This window comes from Thamnophis sirtalis, unplaced genomic scaffold (genome assembly GCF_051295495.1).
Source record: "Thamnophis sirtalis isolate CommonGarterSnake01/CBP01778 unplaced genomic scaffold, rThaSir2_p1.2 scaffold_1, whole genome shotgun sequence".
Classification (NCBI taxonomy): domain Eukaryota; kingdom Metazoa; phylum Chordata; class Lepidosauria; order Squamata; family Natricidae; genus Thamnophis; species Thamnophis sirtalis.
Window position 1 is genome coordinate 169,143,136 of NW_028261381.1, and position 18,580 is coordinate 169,161,715.

Here is an 18,580-nt window from a genome sequence, read left to right on the forward strand (position 1 = left end):
GAGGTCAGGAGTCTGTTTTCGCTGGCAGAGCTCTCGGGCCACCACAGGGACCCCTGACATGAGTGACGTTGAGTTGGCCACGCCCACCCCAGCTCCTCAATGCCAAACACAATCCTGATGCGGCCCTCAATGAAATTGAGTTTGACACCTCTGGTTTATAACAACCCATTAAAGTTTGGTTGGTATTGCACTGCATGCATTTATGCTGACTAATAAATAGCAAAATGCCTTTTCTTTTTAGGAATGGAAAACTGTTTGCAAGAAAACATGACACCTGACTCATCTAACTATGGTACCAAGCACAAGCAACACATGAATTTATGACGGAAAGAATTCAAAAGGAATCAGGCTAGAATTATGGATTATCAGCCCTTGAGGCGAAGGTTCTTTCTTTATGTAATTTAAAAGCTGCCTGACCCTCAATCATTATAAATGACTTGCAGTTTAAAAGGAGAAATTTGTTTTAAAAAGAAGCGTACATCCAGAAGTGTAAAGCACACAGAATAACAAAATTAAAATCTAAAATGGCTCAACCGCCTAAAGGCTGGGAGAAGAGATAGGGCCTTTTGACTTATCATCTGGATGGGAGCCACAGATACCTTGAGTTTTTTCAAGAGGCTGGTATCATGAGTAAAGAAGCATTTTCTTTTGTATTCATGAACAACATACCCAAAAAATGAAAGTATGGGATAATTAGGAGAGAAACAGACTTGATGGCTACTTGCAGATAAATGAATGAATGAATGAATGAAGCAGTGTTTCTCAATTTTAAATATGTGCTGGGGAATTTTATTTATTTTATGTATTAAATTTTTATGCCCCCTCTCTCCCCTACAAGGTGATTCTGGGGATTCTAGGAGTTGAAACTGGCTGGAGAAATCTAGGAGTCTACACATCTTAAAGTTGTCATGTTTGCAAACACAGATTTAAATTATTTGGGAAGGGATGAGGGATGAAAATCACCTCGATTCCACAGGGCACCCACTGATGCAACTTTGCCAGTGCCTGGAAGAAAGTGTGATGGTTTCTGTGCAGTGGTGGGATTCAAAATTGTTTACTAACAGTTCTGTGGGCGTGGCTTGATAGGTGTGGTGTGGCTTGGTGGGCGTGGCAGGGGAAGGATACTGCAAAATCCCCATTCCCTCCCCACTCCAGGGGAAGGATACTGCAAAATCCCCATTCCCTCCCCCCTCCAGGGGAAGGATACTGCAACATCCCCATTCCCTCCCCCCTCCAGGGGAAGGATATTGAAAAATTCCCATTCCCTCCCCACTCCAGGGGAAGGATACTGCAAAATCCCCATTCCCTCCCCACTCCAGGGGAAGGATACTGCAAAATCCCCATTCCCTCCCCCCTCCAGGGGAAGGATACTGCAAAATCCCCATTCCCTCCCCACTCCTGAGGGAAGGATACTGCAACATCCCCATTCCCTCCCCCCTCCAGGGGAAGGATACTGAAAAATTCCCATTCCCTCCCCACTCCAGGGAAAGGATACTGAAAAATTCCCATTCCCTCCCCCCTCCAGGGGAAGGATACTGAAAAATTCCCATTCCCTCCCCACTCCAGGGGAAGGATACTGAAAAATTCCCATTCCCTCCCCACTCCAGGGAAAGGATACTGAAAAATTCCCATTCCCTCCCCCCTCCAGGGAAAGGATACTGAAAAATTCCCATTCCCTCCCCACTCCAGGGGAAGGATACTGCAAAATCCCCATTCCCTCCCCACTCCAGGGAAAGGATACTACAAAATCTCCATTCCCTCCCCACTCCAGGGAAAGGATACTGCAAAATTCCCATTCCCTCCCCATTCCAGGGGAAGGATACTGCAAAATCCCCATTCCCTCCCCACTCCTGAGGGAAGGATACTGAAGGCAGCTGATAACTGTCAGACGACCCTGGCCCCCTCTCTGCCTCTAATGCAGAGCCCTCGTCAGAGCCTTCCCCAGTCTCCAGGACTGGCCCATGTTCCTCCCCAACCTCCTCACTGTCTGTGTCTGCCTCCAGCTCTACTGGCCACTGGTGGGCCACAATAATGCCTGCCCTCCTTGCATAAAAGCCATCTGCTGAGCAATACAGGTAGTTCTTGACTTATGGTCATAATTGAGACCAGAATGTCCATTGCTAGGCAAGGCAGTTGTTAAGTGAGTCATGGCCAATGTTACACCTTTTTTGCCACCATTGTTAAGAAAATCACTGCATTTGTTAAGTGAATCTTGTGGTTGTTACATGAATCTGGTTTCCCCCATTGACTTTACTTGTCAGAAGCCATCTGGGAAAGTCACAAATGGCAATCATGATTCTGGGATGCTGCAACTGTGGTAAAAACATGGTTTTGACTTTTGATCATGGGGAATGCTACGATGGCCATAAATGCAAAGATTGGTCCTAACACTGCTGTAACCGCAGTAAAAGAATGATTGTAAATCAAGAATTAATTATAGCCCTCACTGGCAAAATGTTTGGATATTTAAATTTCGTAACCGGAATAGTAAAATTTATAATGAGCCAGAACACACAGTTGTAGTTGATTGGTTGGAGAGATGGCCCCCTGCATGAGGCAATCTACAATATGATTGGTTGCTGGGTATAAAGGGGGAGTTTCTCATTTTTCCCGCCTTTTTCTTCTTTGTGCTTTGTATGCTGTTCTGTGATTTACCTGACGATTTACCTCATGATGTCGTGATGTGCCTGACTATCTTGTCAGCTGTGAAATATACTTATTTATATAAAACTACACATTTGTGTCGGCCCCCCTGACTCCATTTGGACACCCTCTGGCCAATTCCCTGACACAAACCCACCATGTTGTCCGCGACCAACTCGGTCAACGTGGATTGAAAGAGCAGAAAACAAGCTTCCATAAAGACAGTTGAGCCTGTCTCACCTGAAGTAGTCACTGCAGGCCGCCAAAACAACTTTGTGCACCTGAAAGACCTCATTGTTGATGGTGAGGATGACATCCAGCAACTGGGCCTGAGCCCGCAAAGAAGCCAGGCCATGCAGGAGGATCACACTATGGCCCGGAGCAGAGAAAGTGCATTTCAATGTGCTGTTCTTGTCCGCCATGCTAGAAAGTGGGGGGAGTGGGAGAAAGGGGGGAATAAATTATAAGGTGCTTTTTACAATTTTTTTCAAGTTTTTTATTTTTAAAAATATACATATATATATATATAAAATCAATCGTGAACAGTGTGGCACTTGGGTGTCACACATTCTAATACAAATAGAACTAATAGCAATAGCAATAGCAGTTAGACTTATATACCGCTTCATAGGGCTTTCAGCCATCTCTAAGCGGTTTACAGAGTCAGCATATCGCCCCCACAGTCTGGGTCCTCATTTCACCCACCTCAGAAGGATGGAAGGCTGAGTCAACCTTGAGCCGGTGAGATTAGAACCGCTGAACTGCAGATAACAGTCAGCTGAAGTGGCCTGCAGTACTGCACCCTAACCACTGCGCCACCTCGGCTCTTACGGAGAGGTCCGTTGTAATTTCGAATTACTGCTAAACAACCAGTCATAAATCAAGGACTACTATAGAGAAGGGAACGGATTTATATACAGTTTGAGGACAATATATGCTATTCAGAACTGCCACACCACCAATTTTGCAAGGAAGTGTTAGTATTACCTGCTCTGTAATGGTCTCTCAAACCGGAGGAACCTTTTACTCAGTGGTTCGCAATCTTTTGGCCATGGACAGCATGGCCATGGACAGCATGGCCATAGACCAGTGGTGGGTTGCTCTTACCATCGCTGGCGGTATGCTGCTCACGGGCTATGTGTCCTGTTTGTGCATGTGCGCTGCGCACACATGTGCAATCCATCGCCCTTGCGATGCCCAGCTGCTTGTTGGGGCTCGCATAGGCATCGCCTGCTGTGCGCGCGTGCGCAATTGGCCAGTTGCTTTAGAAACAAGTATAGAACACAAAGAGGCGGGCCACACGAGCCATTGTACCGGTACACTGTCAGCTGCTCCCGGCTACTACCGGTACGGCTGTACGGGACCATACCCGCAGGAACCTACCACTCCCATGGACCTCCCAAGACTTAACTCAAGATTTAAATCATAATATTTTTTAAGCCTTCATGGACAGACCATGGGTTGAGAACCACTGTTTTATCCCTTTTTATACAGGAAAGAAGGGGAAAAGGCCCCATCTTCTTACAAAAATTTAAGTATTCTTCAAGGTCATAATTCAAGAAACAGCTTCAAACTCCACTGTGGTTACCAATGGACCCTAACCATACACACATTCCACTTCTTTAATAAAAATGAAGACAGGAAAAGTGATCTTGGAATATATGAAGCTGAACATGGTATATGGGGTCCTTGCTGCTCTGTCAGCTTGATGGTTTTCTTGCAGACATTTCATTACCTAACTAGGTAACATCATCAGTGCTAGGGGGGAGATGGGTTTTCCCTCATTTTATGTACTAGTGCAGGGGTCAGCAATCTGCGGTTCTGGGGCCGCATATGGCTCTTTCCTCCCTCTGCTGCAGCTCCGTCACTGGTCGGCGCCACAATTTTGAGAGGAGCTTCCGGTGGGGGGGGAGAAGTACAGTGCGCCAGGAGAAGACTCTATGGCAAGGGGAGGGTTTTCTAGTTGTCTCCACAATTGATAGGGATTTCGGTTATGTCAGGTAGAGGAAAAAGTATGGGGGAAGTGAACTTCCAGTCAGCTCCAGAATTGAACAGGGGGCTTCCGGTTAGGACCTTTGTGGCTCCTGGTGTTTTCTGTGGGAAACGGGTCCAAATGACTCTTTGAGTGTTTAGGTTTGCCAACCCCTGTACTAGTGGCTTGCCCTGTCAGAGTTTGTCGGAGTGGTATTGGTTGATTGGGTTGTTGTTTACTGTTAGCTGGTTTGGTAGTTCTTTGATTGTTAGTCTAATGTTAATTTGGGTGCTAATCTCTGCTCATCTGGATGCTGATTGCTGGAGAGGTGATGTATTCCTTTTTAGCTTTTTTATTATTTTTTTTATTTTTTATTAACAAACATGTAAAACACACACACACAAAACCTAGACATACACCACATTTACACAATACAATACGAACAGGAGCTTCCTGTTCTTTCTAATAGAAATTATCAATCGATACCGCTCACCTTATATTATTTCCCCTTCTGTTGTATTTCATTTGGATTTCACCATTCTTAACCCTCTTATTTTACTTATAACTATTATTTTTTGAGTTTTGTTATATTTCTTCATTGATTCTTGTTTCTTTCCTCCATCCACCTACACCATTTATCCCATATCTGGTAGACTTTTGATTCTTCTTTTTCCTGGATTTCTTTAGTTAGTTTGTCCATTTCAACACAATCCATAACCTTTCTTATTATTTCATCTTCACTTGGAATTAATTTGTTTTTCCATTTCTGGGCAAAGGCAATCCTTGCCGCCATAATTATATGTAGTGTTCAATACTGGATTTCTTTTTTGTATTTCACAGACATTATTCCTAAAAAAAAACTTCAGGTTTCCATTCTATTTTAACCCCTGTTATTGCCTCCAGCCAATTTTTGATCCTTTTCCAAAAAATTTTAGCCTCCTCACAGGTCCACCATAAATGGTAATATGTTCCGTGTATTGATTCGCATTTGCAACATTTTGGGGAGGTATTTGTTAAGATTTTAGCTAACCTTGTTAGTGCCAGGTGCCATCTGTAAAACATTTTGTACTGGTTTTCCTTGTATGCAACTGATAGTGTCATTTTTAAGTTTGTTCCCCAAAATTTTTCCCATTTGTCTAATTCAATATTATAGGCAAAGTTTTGCGCCCATTTTATCATTTGTTCTTTCACAATTTCTTCTTCTATTTTATACTTCAGGAGGAATCCTTTTTAGCTTTTTGATTGTCCCTTTTGAATGGTATGTAGATGTTGTTTATGTCCATGTGTCCGTGGATGGCCGATTGTTTGTGCCAGGCTTCCAGGAATTCTCTAGCATTTTTGGACTTGGGTTGGTCTAGGATATTCACAGTTCCCAAGCTGAAACTATGGTTTCAACCACGAGCATGATATAATTTAACCTTTTCATTGAAAAGACTTTAGAATGAGGAGTGGAGAGAGAGAGAGAGGGAGGGAGGGAGGTCACATTACAGGATGTGAAATAATGGCATTTAAAAAAAAAAACACTTTAACGCCTGGTGGCCTTGCAGTCCCATTGTGTGTGTTACTATAGTTGTGAAAAATAAAATACAGAACAGTATCTGTTCCTTGGCAGAGGTTCCAGGAAAGGCACAAAAGAAAACCTTGAGTGATTCTTTGCCAAGGCCCACATGCCACGATTGTGGTGATCGGTTGGTAATGTTTGCGTGGAGCCGCGTACATACCGTTTCAACCTATTCAGAACTTACTTTGGAAGCCTGGAAGAAACCGGAACTTGTGTTTTTAGCTAAGAAGAGTTTATTCTTTTAAGAAAGCTTAACTTTTCTCTGGAAAAGCTCAAATACTAGGAAATGTAGAAGGAAAGAAAACAGCAGCAGCAAAGAGGATAGAATTGGGTAAATGGGGCACTATTGGAAGACATGAAGGAACAAGTTAGGGACAGAATTTCCTGGATCTATATATGTCAACGTTTCTCAAACTTGACAACTTGAAGATGGGTAGACTTCAACTCATGCTGGCTGGGGAATTCTGGGAGTTGAAGTCTGGAACCGCCTGGAAGCTGCCAGGGTTGAGGAACTATCTATGTACTGATCTATGTGATCACTAGGAGTCAAAAACAACTTGAAGGTACATAATCAATCATAATCCATCAAACAATTGCTAAAGACTACTTTACTCCTTCCCTACTAACGAGACAGGGCTTTAAGTAGGTGGCAGTGTATAAAACTGTTTAGTTTTCCCTGTTCTCTTAAAAAAATCAAATCCTCTCCCTCCAGGGAAGGATGGGTTGATTTAATTTATATAGCTGCCCACCTCACTGGAAGTGGGCGATATAAACAATCAGATAAAGCCACAAAAAAAACAATCCTTATGAAACACACACACACACACACACACACCCTTACTTACATTTTTCAAAACAATTAAAAAAAATAAAATACACAAACCACAGAGAAATATCACTCACAACAGAGAAGCCACCTTAAAATCTTTCTTGGGATACTACAGCCTGATATCACAACCAAGTCTTGCGAGTGGGTTTTCAATACAGGTAGTCCTCATTCATTTAGCGACTGTTCAGAGTTACGGCAGCACTGGAAAAAAAGTGACCGGCCATTTTTCAGTTATGACCATTGCTGCATCCCCATGGTCATGTGATCAAAATCTGGACGCTTGGCCACTGGTTCATATTTATGAAGGTTGCAGTGTCCCCCAAGTCATGTGATCACCTTCCAACAAGCAAAATCAATGGGGAAGCCAGATTCACTTTACAAACATGTTACTAACAACTGCAGAGATTCACTTAACCCGGAGAAGAAAGATCGTAAAATGGGGAAAAATTCACTTAATAACTATCTTACTTAGCAACAGAAATATTGGGCTCAGTTGAGGCCATAAGCAGAGGACTACCTGTGTTAATAGGAATAGAGCTAATTTAGCTTCCTGGAGAAGTGATGGGGGGTGTTAGAGAATGTTCCCTGAGGCTGGAATCAGCCTCCCCCCCCATTAATCAGGAATTAATGGGAGGGGGGCTTTATTAGAAACTGACCTGGGATTCAGCAGCTACAGCCAGAGGCACTGAAGGTTTGCTGATAGGGTACTGGGAATGAGAACCCAACAACAATGCCTACATTGGTTGGCTCCCACCTAAAAAGAGGAATCAGGCATTCATTGCAACAACTCAACAATAGAACCCATGTCTTTCTTTCTTCCTTCCTTCCTTCCTTCCTTCCTTCCTTCCTTCCTTCCTTCCATCCATCCATCCATCCATCCCTTTTTATCACTTCTTCCTCACTCCCTCTTTCCTTCTTTCTTTCTTTCCTTCCTTTTTTCCTCCCTCCCGTTTTCCTTCCTTCCTTCCTTCCATCCCTCCCTCCCTTTTTATCACTTCTTCCTCACTCCCTTTCTTTCCTTCTTTCTTTCCTTCCTTTTTTCCTCCCTCCCATTTTCCTTCCTTCCTTCCATCCCTCCCTTTTTATCACTTCTTCCTTCCTCCCTTTCCTTCCTTTTTTCTTTCCTTCCTTTTTTCCTCCCTCCCTTTTTCCTCCCTCCCTTCCATACACAGGGTGTGCTCCAGCTCTTCGCCACCCACCTGTCTCTCCCCATCTTACAAGACATATAAAACATGATTACTGTTTCAATATTTGAGGGGCTCCTACAAAGATGAGGGGGAGGGGTGTCCAAAGCACCAAAAAGCAAGATGAGAAATAATGGATGGAAACTAACCAAAGAGAGAAGCAACCTAGAATTAAGGAGAAATTCCCCAATAGTGAGAGCAATCCACCAACGGAACAGCTTGCCTTCTGAAGTTGTGGGTTGCTCCATCACTGGAGGCTTTCAAAAAGAGACTGGATAACCATTTGCCTGAAATGGTACAAGGTCTCCTGCTTGAGCAGTGTTCTGATCTAGGCTTCCCCAGCGCCACGAAGCCGAGTCCTTGTGCCGCTAAACCCCTTTTATCTCCTCTGGGAGGGGCCATTCACCGCCCACCTGTGGCTTTACTCCCAAGTCGACCCCTGTTTCTTAGCTGTTCCCTTTGCCTGGCAACTCTGTGCACGCGCACACTGGGAACAGGCTCCAGCTGTTCGTCTGCCTCACTGATATCTGACTCAGAAGGCAGCTGATAACTGTCAGACGGCCCTGGCCACCTCTCTGCCTCCGACACAGAGCCCTCATCAGAGCCTTCCCCAGACTCCAGGACTGGCCCATGTTCCTCCCCAACCTCCTCACTGTCTGAGTCTGCCACCAGCTCCACTGGCTGCTGGCGGACCACAACAAGCAGGGTATTGGACTAGAAGACATCCAAGGTCCCTTCCGACTCTTATTATTCTTATATTCTATGTTCTATCTTTGCCCTTTTGGCCACCCTGCACTCCACTGAGCCTTGAGAAGCCCTTTGGAAAAAAACTTTGCAAGATCAGGCTGGGCATGCCTCATCATCAACAGAAGACGAAGGCCAGCTGCGGGCAGCAAGGGTGGTGGAGTGCGGAGTGGCCAAAAAAGCAGAGATAGGGGGCAGAATAGGCAATTGGAGAGAATTGAAGGATAGGTGCGCATGGCCGGGTAAGAAAAGCAGGAGATTCTTGCCTAATGACCGCAACGTGACTATTCAAAGCTGCCCTCGCTAAAGAGGTATTTCATCCAATGACCACTTTGCTTAGCAACAGAAATTCTGATCCCGTTACAGTAATTAAATGAGAACTAGCTGTATGTTTTCTTAATGCATTTTGTTTGCTGCTTAATCTTCATTCTCTTTACGTAACTATACTACTTCAATGTAGTCCTGCTTTTACATACAAGCCACATTATGCAGCATCTACTTATACTTGAACCCTTTCCCTTATTTTACCACGTAATTCTCCAGTGCCCCATTCCCACTGCATTCAACTTCCCTTTGTATCCTTACATCCATAAAAGCGTGTTCTTGTACACAGCTATTTTTCTTTCAACATTCATGCCTATCAATAGACCACGTATTATATAATGTCTTCCTATTAGCCTTTACACCTCAGAAAACATTTTTTTTACCATTTCCTTATTTTGAGCAAACATTTTACCAAGGTCGCCAAATCTCCGTTTGCGACCTTGCCAGCTGGCTTCCAACAAAGTCAATAGGGGAAGCTGGATTATCTTAATGACCATGAGATTCATTTAATTGGGGTGATTCATTTAACAGCTATGGCACAAAAAAAAGGTCATAAAATCAGGAATGACTCAACAACTACTTCACTTTGAAATGGAAGGTCCGGTTTCAATTGAAGTCGTAAGTCAACAGCTTACCTTCACTGGAAAAGTTGGGATATATTCAGAGATATATCTGCCTTGTAAATAGTCCCATTTTGAACCATGTAGCAGTCAAATATCAGCACAGGACTGTTTTAGGACATTTTGTATTATGTAATAAACTGTTTCGATAACTTTTATATCGTAAAATATTTTCATAAAATTGGCCAAATTTCAATTTCATGTGAGTCATGAGTCCCAGATTTTGGAAGCTTCTGTAAATTAGCCCATTTGAGGTAGCTTGGTTGGAAAATTTGCCCACTCGATGGGGGGGAATGAAGAGATTGGTTCCACCACAAAACCGTGGTAGACTAAAGCGTGCTCGACGAAAGCGCGTACGTGACGTCATCACAGCGCGACGAAAACAGCACACTGTGAGCGGTAAACTTAAAATTAACACGTAAATCTAAACCTAACCCCCCCAAACCTAACCCTAAACCTAACCCTAAGCCTAACCCTTAACCTAACCCTAAACCTAACCCTAAACCTAACCCTTAACCTAACGCTAAACCTAACGCTAACCCTTAACCTAACCCTAAACCTAACCCTAACGCTTAACGTAACCCTAAACCTAACCCTAACCCTTAACCTAACCCTAACCCTAAACCTAACCCTTACCTTTATGTGAATCGGCTTGCTTTAATTTAATTTTAATTTTAATTTAATTTATTTTTAATTTTATTTGTCGCGCTGCTGATGACGTCAGGTACGCGCTTTAATCGGGCGCGCTTTAGTGGACCGCGGTTTTGATGGGTCACGAAGAGATTTATATTCCTTGCAAGTAGCTGGTCATTTGCATTCTTTTAGAGGGTCCTTGAGGCCACTTGGAGATTTGTCTGTGTCCTCAGTGTCCAGTACCCGAGTAATGTAAATGGGTGTGGAGCCTTCTTGGAATTGCCAAAAGAACCGTGTTGTGGAGCTGTGCTTTCTGTATGATGTTTTTTTGCCCTGTACCCCTTCACTGTTGAACACTGGTGCAGGTTGTTGGGAATGAATGGTGCAGGAAACTCCATTATAGTCATAATTTGAGGACTAACTGTAGACTAGTTTTTCCCTCTTAACCTGTCCTATTATGTGTGATTTTAAAAAAATTTCTCTTCAGTATATTATGTCTCAGGCAAACTAAGTCTTATTCAGACTTGTCATTTTTTTCCTGGAGCTAGAAAGCACAGGATCGTTGTAATGGAAAAACCTTGGGTCAGCAAATTCTCTTTCACAGTTGGCCTCCAATTCTAATTTTTCCTCTTTGGAAAACATTATGCCAAACTTCTGAATAATGATAAAGTTAATTGAGAACACCCTTTTAATGGACTGATGCATTTCCAAGTCCATCAATCTATAAATCTACAGTTAGGGAGCATTTCTTAGCACGTAGCTCGATAGTTCAGACTATAAAATAACATATATTTTTTTCAGATTTGTGCCAATGCAGAAATAACTCTCAGGCAGCTTGGACGATTTAGAGTAGGCAATCACAACGTCTTGCCATGAATGCATATCTTTAAAATTACAGCATGTTTGATCATCTTAACTTCAACTTTTGTTCTGTTTGCAGGAATGAACAGTTTTTACAGTATTTTCCTGTAGTGTGGTTTCTAAGCCCCCCCAAGAGTTCTGTATTTAGGATGAGCAGATATATCCATTGCCTAAACAAATAATGCACCAACTTCAATCCTTTTCCAGCTGGCCAGATTTTGAAAAGGTAATCCACACCTTGATTCTGCTTTGGTTGTGGTACTATGCAGTTTGGGGGTCTATCCATGCAAAATTATAATTGGTGCAAAGATTAAGATTAAGATTTAGTTCATTTGTATGCCGCCCTTCTCCGGGAGGGACTCAGGGCGGCGAACAACTCAAAAGGGGAAAGGGGATACAAACACAATACACGTAATTAAAATACACAAGAGTCATACAGCCATACAAGTCGAGAGGGGAGGGGAACTCATCAACCCCAGGCCTGCCGGCACAGCCAGGTTTTGACAGCTTTCCGGAAGGCCTAGAGAGAGGTGAGGGTCCGAATCTCCGCGTGGAGTTCATTCCAAAGGGCCGGAGCTGCTACAGAGAAGGCCCTCCCCCGGGCCTTGTCATAAAAACATGACAATGTTTTTACTAGGATGGACTCTGTGTTAAAAGACCCCCCACTCGTTGCCAGTTGCCCATAGGATACAATTCAAGGTAATCTGTAAGTCCTAAAAGGATTTAGAGTTGGACTGTTTTCTAAATTTGGCCAGTTCTGTACATCACGAGTTCTGCTAAATTATTTCTATATGCATATAATGCAGACTGTAATTGTTCCTTTCCTATAAAACTAGAATTTCTGTTGTTCCAAAGCCAGATTAAACAAGAAATGAATAAATCTCATGCCTAATAAGCAAAAAGGTAGGATAAGTGTTTCTGAAGCAACGTAAGACCCTATTTACCTTTTATTTCATTTACAATTAGGTGCAAAAGGAATGATTCAGTAGGGATAAAAACTTCGTAAGGATAAGAATTAACGTCTTCCCTACCTCACAGTTGCTATTAGATAAGAAGGACTTATGGGTCCCATTTATTTTGTTAAGGAAAACAATATAATTCCTAGTTCCAATTCTCTGGCATTGTGGCTTCACTTTCAACTGGCCCCATAATGCCTTGCACTATTGCTCAGATGTACCATGGATGTTTTGCTTATTCTTCTGCTAACCCAGCTTTAAAACAAAATATCAGAATAAAAGAATTGAAAGGGACCTCAGAAGTCTTCTACAGTGGGACCTCGGGTGCTGATCGCAATCTGTTCCAGAACTTCGGTCAGCACCTGATTTGGTCGTGACCAGAAACAAGACTGACTGCACATGCGTGCGCACACACAAAAAATGGCGCAGCAGGGGAAATCGCTGCGGCTGTGCTTGATCGGCACCCGAGGATGTGTTCGTGACCTGAGTGAAACATTTAGTGGATTTTTTGGTCTGCACCCAATTTGGTTGTGGTCTGAGCCATTCGTGACCCGAGGTCCCACTGTAGTTCAACCCCCTGCTCAGTTGGGAAACCTTATACCATTTCAGACGAATGTCTGTCCAATCTCTTCTTAAAAGCTTCCAGTGTTGGAGCATTCACAACTTCTGGAGGCAAGTTGTGAATGCTCCAACAACAGCAGCAAGTTGTAAAAAAGAGCCGAGGTGGCGCAGTGGTTAGGGTGCAGTACGGCAGGCCACTTTAGCTGACTGTGATATGCAGTTCAGCGGTTCTAATCTCACCGGCTCAAGGTCGACTCAGCCTTCCATCCTTCCGAGGTGGGTGAAATGAGGACCCGGACTGTGGGGGCAAGTTGCTGATTCAATTTGTGCTAAAAAAATTGTAAACCGCTTAGAGAGGGCTGAAAGCCCTATGAAGCGGTATATAAGTCTAATAAATAAAATAAAATAAAATAAATAAATAAATAAATAAAATAAGTTGTTCCGTGGATTAATTGTTCTAACTGTCAGGAAATTTCATCTTAGTTCTAATCATCTCCTTGATTAGTTTCCACCCATTGCTTCTTGTTCTACCTTCGGGTGCTTTGGAGAATAGCTTGACTCCCTCTTCCTTGTGGCAGCACCTTAGACAATCAGGTACCAAGTGATAGGAAAGACATCTCTACCTAATGCTTTGGAATAGTCTACTGCAATAGATGGGTCTAAAGAGTCTACAGGTTAATACTTAATATATGACCACGATGGAGCCTGCCAATCGCAGTTAAGTTTCTTGTGATGGTTGTAAAATGGGCGAGTCATGTGACCATTCCAATTTCACAACCTTTTTTTGTGTTAAGCAAATCTGACTTACAATTTCAACATTACAATGGACCACTCTGGAGTGCTTATGACCCTGTTCTTAAGTTCTGATGGCTGCTCATGTAATTTGCAGGTCAGGAGCTTGGCAACTGGCCCATTTTTAGGCCATTAACAGCATCCTGCAGTCATATGACTGTTTTACAACGGTTTTGTCAAAAACTTGCATTTACTTCCTGTTTCTGGCAAAATTGGCCCATAGGAACAATTGGTTCATTTAATGACCACGACATTTGCTTAATGAACGCTGCATGCGTATGACTGATTTACAACTGTCACAACTTAAGACCATGATGGACAAGGCTCCATTGTGATTGTAACTCAAGTTCAACTTGCATGTGGCACTAGGCCTGAAAGAGGATGTTTGGATTATAATCCTTATATCAGTGTTTCTCAACCTTGACAACTTGAAGATGTCCGGACTTCAACTTCTAGAATTCCCCAGCCAGCGAATGCTGGCTGGGGAATTCTGGGAGTTGAAGTCCGGACATCTTCAAGTTGCTAAGGTTGAGAAACACTGCCTTATATATTATAATTTCTAAGGTCAGCACTGCCTTATATATTGTAATTTCTAAGGTCAGCAGAATAGTTGCTAAGGTTGAGAAACACTGCCTTATATATTGTAATTTCTAAGGTCAGCAGGTGCCCAGAATAGTATTTCAGTGTTTCTCTGAAAATAAGACCTCCCCAGATAATAAGCCCAATTGGGTTTTTGAGCACATGTATTAAAATAAGCCCTCCCTGAAAATAGGAGCAGCCCTGAGGTAACCATGCTCACCGCCTCCTGAACCTCAAAAATAATATAAGACTTCCCGAAAATAAGACCAAGCACTTATTTCGGAGAAATCACGGTACCAGCCACATCTGCTTCGATTAAAAAAATTACCTAGATCAGGTTAAAAATCAATCTGTCCAAATCCGTGCCATTTAAGGGCCTATCAGATACACTTTGGAAATTCCAAATCAGGATATTAGGAGTTTAACCCACTTTAACCTCTGCTAACCATTGATGCTGTGGGAACAAAGTTGATATCCCTGTTGTCCATTAATCAGACTAAACCTGCTAATTGTAGATCATTTGGCAGGAAATAAAGAAAATAATGCACCATAAAATGCACACACCGATGAGCCTGTAAAACTCAGGATTCTCACGTTCAATGGACACAATTAAAACAACCAAAGAGAAATCTAGCCATTGTAAGTAGATATATTTAGAATTCAACTTGATCCTGGTGTTTATTCTAGTTATTAAAATTTTAGCAAGAAAGCAACATATTTTACAGAGCACTGAATGGAAGACTCTAATATTAAGGAGGATTGCAATGAACAAAGCAATTAAGGATCCAAGCATCTTTTTTAAAATATTTTTTACCCCACCTTTATTACTTTATAAATAACTCTAGGCAGTGAACATGTATCCTACTCCTTTCTCCTCCCCACAACAACCCTGTGAGGTGTTTCATGATTTTAAGCCTGGTGCCTTAACCCCTAGACCAAACTAGCTCTAAGTCTAAAGCAAGGATGGGAAGTGGATCGTTTCTTCTGTTCACTTCCCACCTAAAGCTAAAGAAAATACCTTGAATTAGGACCACTTGTTTAACAACCGCTTGAACCTACAATGGTGCTGTGACTTACAATCACACAGATTTATGACTGTCACAGAATCCCCATGGCAATGTGGTCAAAATTGGGGTGCTTGGCAACTGGTGTATACTTATGACGATCATCGCACCTGGGGTCACATGACTGCCATTTAATACCTTTCTTGAGAGACCGCCTTCTGCCGATTACCTCCCACAGACCCATTCGATCCCACAGATTAGGCCTCCTCTGTATTCCATCTGCCAGCCAATGTCGGCTGGCGACTACTCGGAGGAGGGCCTTCTCTGTGGCTGCCCCGGCCCTTCGGAACGAGCTCCCCGTGGAGATTCGGACCCTCTCCACCCTTCAGGCCTTCCGGACGGCCGTGAAGACCTGGCTGTCCCAGCAAGCCTGGGGTTGAGTCCCCCCCCCCCCCTACTCGAATTTGCTGTGTCTGTTGTGCTTTTAAATTGTTCGTATTGTCTGATTGTCTTTGTCTTACTTTTTGTAATTTCCCCTCCCTTGGCTTTGTTCAGCCGCCCTGAGTCCCTTCGGGGAATAGGGCGGCCTACAGATTGAATAAACTCCAACTCCAACTCCAACTCTAGCTGGCTTCTGTTAAGCAAAGTCAATGTGGAAAGCTGGATTCACGTAACAACCATGGCAAAAAGAATTGAGCGAAATTCGTTTACCAACCGCATTACTTAACAACAGATGTTCCAGTTTTAATTGTGGTCATAAGCTAAGGACTACCTGTATTGGGGCACATGTAAGACAGTGGAGGAAAGAATCATACAGGCCAATAGGGAAATTAAAGTGTATAATATAGCAGATTAGGTGAAAACTGAAACTAAGGGAAATCTACATGCTCTGCGCTGCAACACGTATCACAGGCCAATGGAGTATAGGAGAGAGGGAAAAAGCTGAACAGAATAAAGGGAATAATTATGGGGAAAAAACACATAATTATCTTCAAGGGAAAATATGAGATGAGGTGGAGAAGAACAAATGGGAGGAATCTCCACCTGGGAGTCGGGGGATCTATTTTCTAGTTCACCTAGGAAATAAGAAATTTAATAAAAGATTATCGAAAGAACCTACAACCAGGGAAACATAATGGGGACAAGGGAGCAATCAAAGGAAGACAACTGTAGAATCTTTTGTGGAGGGAATAAGAATTATAGGAGATTACAATCCATAAAGAAAGGGAATGCAGTGGAACTGAGCACAGGTCATTAGATGAAATGATAGTTTCATCTAGAATGTTTTTTTAAAAAAAATAAGAACTAGATATAACCAGAAGTGGTATTCAGCAGGTTTTGACCAGTTCCGGAGAATCGGTAGCGGAAATTTGAGTAGTTTAGAGAACCGGTAAACACCGCCTCTGACTGGCCCCACCCCCATCTATTCTCTGGTTCCACCACAAAACCACACTCAACTAAACCGCGCCCGACTAAACCGCGTCGCTGATGTCATCAACAGGGCGACAACAGCGCGGAGACAGAAGCACGCTGTAAACCCCAAACCTAAAATTAACCCCTAAACCTAAACCTAACCCCCTAAACCTAATCCTAAACCTAACCCTAACCCTTAACCTAACCCTAAACCTAACCCTTACCTTAAGTTGAATCGGCTTGCTTTCAAAGCACTATTTAAAGTGCCCTTCTTTCTCCGTGCTGGCTGTTGTCGCCCTGTTGATGATGTCAGCGACGCGGTTTAATCGGGTGCGGTTTAGTCAAGTGCGGTTTTGACGGGTCACGCTATTCTCTGCCTCCCGAGTCCCAGCTGATTGGGAGGGAATGGGGATTTTACAGTATCCTTCCCCTGCCATGCCCACCAAGCCATGCCCATAAGCCACACCACGCCACGCCCACAGAAGCAGTAGTAAAAAATCTCACCACTGGATATAACCCAAAAAGTTATGGATGTTTGATGATCCTAGTCATGCCTAGCATTTCCACTTAGATGGGACTGGGAGGAATTACAACATTCCTCCTGCTTGTGGGTTTCTTCCCCAGACCCATCTCATTGGCTACTAATAGGACCAGCATGCTGAACCGGACTTGGTTTTTCCTCTTACCCAGCAAGCCTCCTTTAACTTCCCGCGACAAAAATGTAGCCCGAGGACAGCCAGGACCTCCCAGAGAGAGGAAAATAGGAAATATGAGGAAAAACAAGAGAGGGCAGGAAAGATAATGCTGCAGGGGACATGATCACATAATGAGAGAAAGGGACATCTCTGCTGCATAGCAACTGGCTTCCCACAACACAAAATACCTGGAGGTGTTTTATGGCAGTAGTCAAATAAGTTAGAATGTTTTAACTTGGTTAGGACCACCGTATTTTTCCATAGCTGAGGATTGAGCTGTGTAGTCTGAGCTTGGTTGCTTTCTTGCAGATGTTTCATCGCCCAACTTTATTATTATTTTTATTACTCTATAAATAACTCAAGGCAGTAAACATGCGGAATACTCCTTCCTCCTCCTATTTTCCCCACAGCAACAATCCTGTGTGGTAGGTTGGCCTGAGAGAATGGCTGGGCCAAAGTCACCCAGCTGGATTTCATGCCTAAGGCAGGACTAGAACTCACAGTCCCTTGGTTTCTAGCCATTTGCCTTAGCCCCTAGACCAGACTGGCTCCCTGTTTATATAGAAGCTACTGGATATAAACAGGGAGCAAACCCCACACTTACTAGCACTCAGGGCCAGATTTTCCTATAGGCTAACTAGGCTTCAGCCTAGGGCCTCAAGATCAAGAGGGGCCTACATTCAAATTGTTAGCAAAATTAAAATTACACTATTCTAAAAACAGTGAACACTAAAACACTGAACCGAAAATAAGGAGAAATTCTACTCATATGACTAATACACAAACATAAAAATGTATTGGTTAAGATCGTTCCAGCGCCGCGGCAGTTGGGGAGCCCGCCCACATTCCTGGCACCGGCGGTCAGGCGAGAGGCACGGCTGTTCCCTGTAGCCGCCCCGTCGACGCGGAGCCCACCAGCGGCCAGGCAGGTGAGGGCGAGGGGGCCGAGCTGGGCAGCTGAGCGCAGCAGGGGAGGCGGCTGGCCTCGCTGCCTTTGCCACAGAGCAGAGCCGCCCTCCGTTGGGAGGCCAGCTATATATATATTGATATATATTGATATATCACAGTAATGATGTATTTTATTGTCCCTCGTGTAATTTACAAACTTAAAAATGGGAGGTGAAAGGGCCTCATAAGTGGAATAGCCTAGGGCCTCTTTTCATCGGTTCCACCACAAAACCGCGGTAGACTAAAGCGCGCTCGACGAAA

The 18,580-nt window shown here is 43.4% G+C and overlaps 1 protein-coding gene across 3 annotated transcripts in view; it reads right to left on the minus strand.

Moving 5' to 3' along the window:
* KLHL26 (kelch like family member 26) overlaps positions 1-18,580 on the minus strand; it is a 36,529-nt gene that overhangs the window by 15,460 nt on the left and 2,489 nt on the right. For all 3 annotated transcript variants that reach the window (XM_087703262.1, XM_087703260.1, XM_087703261.1), the window contains exon 2: positions 2,884-3,066. In XM_087703262.1, the coding sequence (XP_087559388.1) occupies positions 2,884-3,066 (183 nt within the window). The remainder of the gene's footprint in view (positions 1-2,883; positions 3,067-18,580) is intronic.